This window comes from Siphateles boraxobius, unplaced genomic scaffold, assembly GCF_051911475.1.
Source record: "Siphateles boraxobius isolate OS27281-9 unplaced genomic scaffold, OSU_SipBor_1 41, whole genome shotgun sequence".
Classification (NCBI taxonomy): domain Eukaryota; kingdom Metazoa; phylum Chordata; class Actinopteri; order Cypriniformes; family Leuciscidae; genus Siphateles; species Siphateles boraxobius.
Genome location: NW_027509042.1, coordinates 8,116,399 through 8,125,000, shown reverse-complemented (window position 1 = coordinate 8,125,000; position 8,602 = coordinate 8,116,399). Strand labels below are relative to the sequence as shown.

Sequence of the window (8,602 nt, the reverse complement as noted above, 5' to 3'; positions counted from 1 at the left end):
CTCTGTTACACGATCAAAGAAGCTTATGAACGTAAGTCTCGTGCCCGCCAGAGAGCGCTCACGCTTGCTAACACAAACCTTCCCCCGGGTCCCGCCTGTGCGTTTAAGTGTTATCACGAAACACAGGGCGTTAATAAAACGCTCCCCATCTACTATGATCGGGGCGTCAGATACAGTTGTAAGTCTCGTGCCCGCGTGCGCGCGCTCACGCTTACAGAGAGCTCTCCCGCCCAGAGCGCTGCTCGCGCGTCAAAGTGTGGCAAAAGTATGTTCCCCATCCCTTATGATCGGGACATCTCACATAAGTCAGCCGGTCTCGGCTGTCAGCGAGCGGCCATTGCCCAGAACCGAGAGCGCGCGCGCCGCGCTCTCGGCTCCGGTTCAGTTTCACAAGCCCGCAAATGGCGGCGGTCTGAACCCGGAGGCCATTCGCCCCCTGGCGGCTCACATAGCTGCGTGGGAAACTATCCCAGGGATTTCAGAATGGGTGTTGAGCACAATAAAGCAGGGCTATGCACTTCAATTCGTTCGCCGTCCTCCGTGCTTTCAAGCCCGGACCGCGACGATAGTGAATGCGGAAGTAGCACACCTACTTCACGCAGAAATAGCAAAGCTGCTGTGCAAAGGGGCTGCCTTCTCTGAGCGAGTCAGGCTTTTACAGCCGATATTTTCTCGTACCCAAGAAAGACGGAGCCTTCAGACCTATCCTAGATCTGAGATATTTGAACAAAGTGCTTGTAAAAAGACCGTTCAAAATGCTTACGACCAGAAAAATCCTCGCGCACGTTCGCCCGAGGGACTGGTTTATTTCTCTAGATCTGAAGGATGCCTATTTTCAGATTCAGATAGTACCCCGTCACAGGCAATTTTTGAGATTCGCCTTCGACGGTCAGGCATATCAATACACCGTCCAGCCGTTCGGCCTGTTCCTAGCACCCCGTACATTTACAAAGTGCATGGACGCGGCGCTCGCCCCCCTGAGAAGTCAGGGGCTGCGCATAATGACCTATCTGGACGATTGGCTGATATTGGCACAGTCAGAGACAGAACTACTATCTCACAGAACAGTGCTTCTCAGTCATCTGGAAAGCTTGGGTCTCACGGTCAACTGGACCAAGAGCTCATTACTGCCCAGCCAGTCTATTTCCTTTTTAGGAATAGAACTGGACTCGGTGACCATGACGGCTCGTTTATCGACACAGCGCGCGCGCCGTGTTTGCCACCTAGCCGCATCTTTCCAGAAGGGCAGCTTTCTCCCTTTGAAAACATTTCAAAGGATGTTGGGCTGTATGGCATCAGCTGCAGCGGTGCTCCAGCTGGGCCTACTGCGCATGCGCCCGCTCCAACGCTGGTTGAACGCTCGCGCGCCTCGCCGAGCCTGGGTGTCTGGCAGCCAGAAAATCAGAGTGACTCAGACCTGCATAACAGCTCTGCAGCCCTGGTTAGTGGCCGATTGGTACCAGCATGGAGTAATGATGGGAACCATCTCTTATCGGAAGGTCATCTCGACAGACGCGTCCAACTCGGGTTGGGGCGCGCTGTTCGAGGGCAGACCGGCCTTTGGCCAGTGGTCAGACCAGGAGAAGGGTTTTCACATAAACTGTCTGGAAATGATAGCGGTCGAGAACGCGCTGAAGTGCTTCCTCCCGTTTATACAGGACCAGCATGTTCTTGTCCGCTCGGACAACACATCTGTGGTATCCTATGTAAACCGTCAGGGCGGTGTCAGATCCAGAAATCTCTGCAATCTGACGGAACGCCTCCTAATTTGGTCACAGACGAACCTGTGCTCGCTGAGGGCGGCGCATGTGCCTGGCCATTTGAACGACGGCCCAGACAGACTGTCCAGGGACAATGTTCCCCCAGGGGAATGGTCCCTGCACCCCCAAACGGTCCAGAAACTGTGGCGCCTATTCGGCAGAGCGGAAGTCGACCTGTTTGCGTCAAAAGACAACGCTCAATGCCCGATGTTCTTCTCGAAGGACGAGGACGCGCTGGCCCAGGTTTGGCCCAGCCTCCCGCTATATGCTTTCCCTCCGGTCTCTCTGTTGCCACAGGTGATCAAGAGGATCAGGGAAACGCGCCACTCGGTGCTCCTCATAGCCCCGCGTTGGGAGAATCAGACTTGGTTCCCGGAACTGGCACGGCTGTCACATACAGCTCCGTGGCCGATTCCGGTGAGGGCAGATCTCCTCTCTCAAGCTCGCGGAACGATCTTGCATCCCCATCCAGAGCGCTGGTCTCTGCATGCATGGTTGATCAACGGGTACTCGTTGCCCTGCCAGAAGGAGTGATGAACACGATCACGCAGTCTAGAGCCCCTTCCACGAGAAGGCTCTACGCGTCTAAATGGTCGGTGTTCTCTGGATGGTGCACCGACAGAGGTCTGGACCCGCGGACATGCGGGGTGGCGCATCTGCTCACTTTCCTACAAGAGCTGTTGGATAAGGGAAGATCCCCATCCACGCTCAAAGTTTACGTGGCGGCCGTAGCAGCATTCGCGGAATCGACGCACGACCAGTCACTGGGAAGACATGAGTTGGTCATCCGCTTCCTTAGAGGAGCTAGAAGGGTGAATCCGCCGCGCCCCCCGTCGGTTCCCATGTGGGATCTTTCACTGGTCCTCGAGGCCCTGAAAGCTTTTCCATTTGAACCACTAGACTCCGTGGAGTTGAAATATCTATCACTAAAAGCCGTTTTTCTGACTGCACTGTCGTCAGTAAAACGTGTAGGGGATCTGCACGCGCTGTCTGTCAGCGTGTCGTGTCTTGAGTTCGGACCAAATGACTCTAAAGTAATCCTCAGACCTAGACATGGTTATGTCCCTAAAGTGATGGGCACTCCATTCAGAGCGCAAGTTATTTCGCTGTCAGCTCTCCCAGCATCTGACAGCGAAAGTGATGTGAATCTCCTCTGCCCTGTCAGAGCGCTGAGGTTTTACATTACGCGCTCCGCCTCCTTCAGGCGTTCGGAACAGCTTTTCGTTTCGTTTGGTGGGCGCGCCAAGGGGCTTGCCTCCTCGAAACAGAGCCTGTCCAGATGGATAGTGGACGCTATAGCGGCAGCTTACGCGTCAAAAGGCCTGCAATGCCCTCTGGGCATCAGGGCTCATTCCACGAGAGGCGTGGCCTCGTCGTGGGCATGGTCCAGTGGAATTTCTATCCATGACATATGTGTAGCGGCGGGCTGGAGCTCCCCGTCTACCTTTGTCAGGTTTTATAACCTAGAAGTTCCTGCCTTGCAGGCTAAACTGTTGTCAGTCTGAAAAGAGGTGTATTCTGCCCAGATCTCCTGCTCAGATCACGTTCATGACTCAGCTCTCCTGGTTGAGCTGCACTAAGTAGGGTATGTGCCATATGACTATACAGACCGGCGCGCTGCTCTGTATTCCCTATGTGTGCTTATGTACAAGTGATGGCCCGCGTGGCTGGCCACCTTATTTTTTCCACTTATGGGGTTCCCCTTAAGCTCGGGGTCTCATGTGGATGATTGGCGCGCACGGCGTTGACAAAGTGTTCCCGTAGCGTAAGCTAAACTTACGCAATACGAGAGAACCTCTCGTAAGAGAACGATACTCGGTTACTAACGTAACCTCGGTTCTCTCTAGAGAGGGAACGAGTATTGCGTAACCGGCCGTGCTCACGCCACGAGCGACTTCGCTTCAGTCGTCAAAAAACCAGAGAATTCAGCCTACAGCCCCTATTTTATACGCTAAGCCACGCCTATCTGGTGGGCTGTGACGCTATAAAGGCGCGGGCGCCCTTCATTGGGCGTGACGTCACGCCGGGCGCACTGGTAGGCTGCAGCAGTTGCCCGCAGGGCAGCCAATGAGCACGCGAGATGGCCTGCTCTAGGTCTGCTAGCTGCTGCACTGCGTTGACAAGTTATACAAAATTAAGGATAATTTTTTGGCTTCAGTATCTCGAGAAGATGAATCTTTCCCGTAGCGTAAGCTAAACTTACGCAATACGAGAGAACCTCTCGTAAGAGAACCGAGGTTACGTTAGTAACCGAGTATCGTTTTCGATCTTTGACTTTGTGTTTTCTTATGCAAACAGGAATTTGTGGAAATTGCTAAATTGTAAGGGTTAAAAACAAAAAAAAACGCAGAAGGATTATATTCCACACATTATGTGTCAAACGGTTACAATCTCAAAGTCTGTGTCTGACGTCTTGCAATAAACAACATAATTTTAGACCGTAATGGAACAATAAAGATTAATATGGTGTTATTTTAAAATGACAATAATTGCTTTGACTGTAGTGCTTACAGATTTATAAATGATTTATAATTACTTCTTACTCTGTGCAAATACAGAAAGCAATTAGACGTTCTTTATGATAGACTACTGCTAAATTTTTCACTTGCTTTTTAAAGATACATTTTAGAATTGATTTCCACAGGACAGTAAAGAGAGCCTCTTGACGACAATCCAGAACTTGAATCAGGTCGCCCTGAAATTTGTATTCTTTGCATTTTTAAATAAAATAGTCCTGTGAGTTTTGTCATCCTGTATGTGCGATTTTTCCTGAGTGAAAACCCCACCCTGCAGCGATTATAAAGATTATTGTTGCAAATAATTATGATGAATAGTGCTTTTGTCTTGTATGTAAAAGTTTTGAAGAAAAAAAATTTGTGCTGCCGCTGACCCAGAGAAAACAGTTATCATGTATTAGTTGAAACAGCTTCACAAGCAGTGGTCTTTTCAACCACACAGTATCATTATTTGCGTGTTACAAATATTTGCATTATCACAGAAGTACTGGGAAGTTTATAATTCGGATAAAAACACTGCTGTCTACGGAAGCACCTTTTGAAAGTAACTTGGCACTTCAAATAACGATTTTATCCATTACATAGTTATGCCACCAGATGTCGGCAAGTGACTCTGTATTTTATTATAAAAATGTATTTGTCATTCATTTGTTATTTCAAAAGATTCGTTCAAAAGCGCTGATTCATCCAGTAATGAAACAAGTGGAGGATTTGTGAGTCATTGAGTCATTCATTCAAACTGTTTTTTTTAAAGCAATTAATTCCGATTAAACATTTTAAATCGACTGCAGCAATTAATATTTTGTCAGAACCTCTTCAGACATCCCAAGTCTCCCACATATTGATAGCGGCTCCCTGATGCCCGCAAATGAGTTAAAATCTCCCGGAACCTAGAGCTTGTGAGCTTCAAACCGTGTAGCGCGCGCTCGGCAGAGAGGGAGAGAGCGAGAGACCTTGCGTGTGTGTGCAAATGTGCGTGTGTGTCTCTTGAAGCGCGTGTAACCCCCCCGCCCTGTCAACAAAAAAGAGACCTCCCTGTAATGACTTCTTGCAGGTTGGGATGTCTGCCTCTTGCAAATTTCATTTTATTTTGTTTAGTTGTCTGTTCAGAATCATGGGAAAATCGGGATCTCTGTTAAAAAAAAAAAAAAAAACATGATTCTTAATTCATCCAGAATCGTGTAGAAAGGCCAGAACACAGCAAGCCGGGCTGTTTTTGAGCGTTGGTCAGCTTTATTTTTCCGGTGTGTTCTGAACCGTTGGCCCTAGCCAGACACTGTCTGGGTTTTTTGGGCCGATTCAGCATCTTGAATCGCCGTCTGTGAGAGAGAGAACTCTGATAGGCTGTTCAGCTTAGCGAACGAGTCAGTCCATTAGAATAAAAGCGAAAGTGATTAAAGCCAGCAAAGATGTCAAGACGGTACAACAGAAGGCTGCTATTATTTTACATCATCTTACCTGAGCATTCAAATGCATTAATATTTTAATAATAACATGAGCCAACTGGAATGAAGAAAGTGATTGATATTCAAAATGGTAAGCAAGCGCTGCAATGGTTTCCCCTTTGGAATAACAAAAATAGACTATTGATACCTGCTAGACAGAGATTCAGAACGCACGTGTTAGTTAACAGTCTCCTTTAGTCCTTTTAGTGCGTTTAAGTGCAGCTTTTTGGCCGAGGCGACAACACAGTCAGCTTTCGCCGCCGCTAGTTCTTTGACATCGGCTTGGTGTGTCCCGAGCTGTGGAACCTTTCGCTAAAGGCGTTTCTGCTGAAGTTTGTGAGGTATTGAATGGAAAACAAACGCAGCACAGGTTTTCTGAGATTATAGAACGTGTCTAAAGAATGATTGTTACCTTTATCGATATCGAATGAAGCTTTTTCCCGGCCATCTTCTACTATTCTCCCAGGCAGAGTCAACCTTCAGGGTAGATGATTACACAAGATTCATAACGATACAAATTATATAAAAACAATTTTTTATGTCCATTATAATATACACGCGTATGCATTTATGTTCAATACCCATTTGCCACCAAAAACCACATGCATATATGTTCCTGCTAATAATCAAACATAAATACAAGTGGCATCTACAAATTATTCCAGGCATTTTATCAGAACTTGCAATGGAATTTATTTTATTGTGGATGAGGTGTCCAAATGCTTTTTTGAGTCTCTGTATTTGTAGGTAAAAAGCTTTGTAAACATCCTATATTAAGTATTTTCCAGTGTTTTAGCATAACGAATATCAATCATGGAGTTTGCAGGTGAGTCACCTGAGAAAGTATGGCTTGGCATAGAACTTCAAATCCTCTCCTTGGATGTAGATGTCAAACTCAGATGTTCTGGTGTAGGGTACACGAATAATCACAGTAAGGTAATTGGCATCTTGGCTCAGTTCAAACGCTGGTGTTATCATGATTACACACAGCAAAGGACTGCAGGAACAAGACAGAAAAATTTAGACAGATTAGAAAAATTGTTATTCAGACATTTTAAAATAGTTGGCGGGGGCAGGGGGGCACTAAAGGAATGCTAATGAAATTGTATTATAATTTGAAACCAATTATAATGGGATTAAACAAGGTATTCTATCAATCAAAAATGTTCAGATTTTTTTCAGAATTTTGGTTTCGTTTCTGATTCAGCATTAAAAAGGTAATATAATATAAAGCACAATGTACAACACAATCCTATTAGAATTAAACAGGGATAATCTAAGAATCAAATATCTTACTTACAAAATCCCAGAAATGTCTATTTTCTTATTCATATTTTAAGAGCACCATTTTATCCAGTAGAATATTATTCGATTTAACATTAAAATGTCTTACAAGATAATTTACCTTACAATCCAAAAATGTTTTTTTATCGATAGTATCATGTCATCTTGGCACAATTCCACTTAATAAACTAATATATTAGCAAAATTACAGTTCAGGCTACTCAACTCCCTGTCTGTTTGACATGCAGTCAATTTCTGAAGAAAAGAAAGAATAGGGGAGCTTGCAACTCCACCTTGTGGCTATTTGATTTGAACTCAATGAGACATAAAACAACACACAACCAACTAGTACATTATAAACATTGGATGTGATTAGTTTAAAATTAAACTTTATTCTATTTCAGATTCATACAACACTGTTATTCACCAGTTAGGATACAGTCTAATAATATTGAGGAATAAAATGAAAGAAAACATCGATAAATGTCATGCAAGTAACCAAACTTCGTTAAACTGATTTGATGCACACCTTAGAAAAAAAAACCCCAAATAATAAATGAAATGATAACTAAAGCCCTCTGCAGGTAAACAGCTGTCAAAAGTCTGCCTGTGTTGTTTGTGCATGTAATGTTTATCATATGCCATCATAAAGAAGCAGGCAGGACACGCTCCATGCACTTTTAGACTTTAACGTTCTCAAATGGTATAGTACGATATAAAGAAGGAAATGGCAAATAATGTAAACATTATATAAAAAATCATACCTTCACGCCTCGTCTGTGAACACTTCCATGCGCTAAACAGCATCAGAAACACATATGCAGCACATGGCCTGCTTCAGTGCTTCCTGCTTTCGCTGTTGGCCATGTTTTACCGTAATTCCACATATAAGGAGGACTACAAACTCACTTTGACATTACACTCAATTTCTCATGGGATACTACCTGCACATGGTAAAGCTGAGGGAATATATTGCAATGAATGTAATTTCAAATAAAATATTTATTGATCAGATTGCAAAATTGGAACAATTTTATTTCAACAGATTACTTTTTTTTGAGAAATTGATCAAGTTAGACGCGTAAACCTGTTGCTATCATCATAAAATAATGAACATACAACAATGTAATCTATAAAAATAACATTATTTTGTCAAAAACTGTATATAACAAAAATATATAATTATTATTAATAATAAAAGTGTTAGTCCTATCCTCCTGACAGCAGGACATGTGTATAATAATATAATATCATATAATATTACAATATAATTGTGAATATGAACAAAATAGAAAAAAGTTGGATATATTTTCATACAGTATGGAAGCTAGTTTATGTCACAGAATTAAAACAAAATGGTAATTGCGACCTTTTATCTCGCAATTCTGACGTTTTTTTCTCACAATTGAGAGTTTACATCCCTCAATTCTGACTTGTTGCGTGATATAAATTCACAATTGCGTGTTATAAAGTCAAAATTATCTTTTCAAATGTTTTGTTCTATGGCAGAATCAAGCTATATTTTCTCTTACTTTCGGCAGCATTAGCCTACCGTATTCAATTTACGTCAGAAGTATTATAAGTGTTACGGTAAGGA

General features: G+C 44.0%; 1 protein-coding gene across 1 annotated transcript in view; it reads right to left on the bottom strand.

The window, feature by feature from the left end:
- shq1 (SHQ1, H/ACA ribonucleoprotein assembly factor) overlaps nt 1-7,890 on the bottom strand; it is a 50,841-nt gene extending 42,951 nt beyond the window's left edge. The window contains exons 1-3 of the mRNA XM_077198102.1: nt 7,770-7,890; nt 6,557-6,718; nt 6,134-6,198 (exon numbers count right to left, since the gene is read on the bottom strand). Of these exons, the coding sequence (XP_077054217.1) occupies nt 6,134-6,198; nt 6,557-6,699 (208 nt within the window). The 5' untranslated portion in view covers nt 6,700-6,718; nt 7,770-7,890. The remainder of the gene's footprint in view (nt 1-6,133; nt 6,199-6,556; nt 6,719-7,769) is intronic.
- Nucleotides 7,891-8,602: the final 712 nt, after the last annotated feature.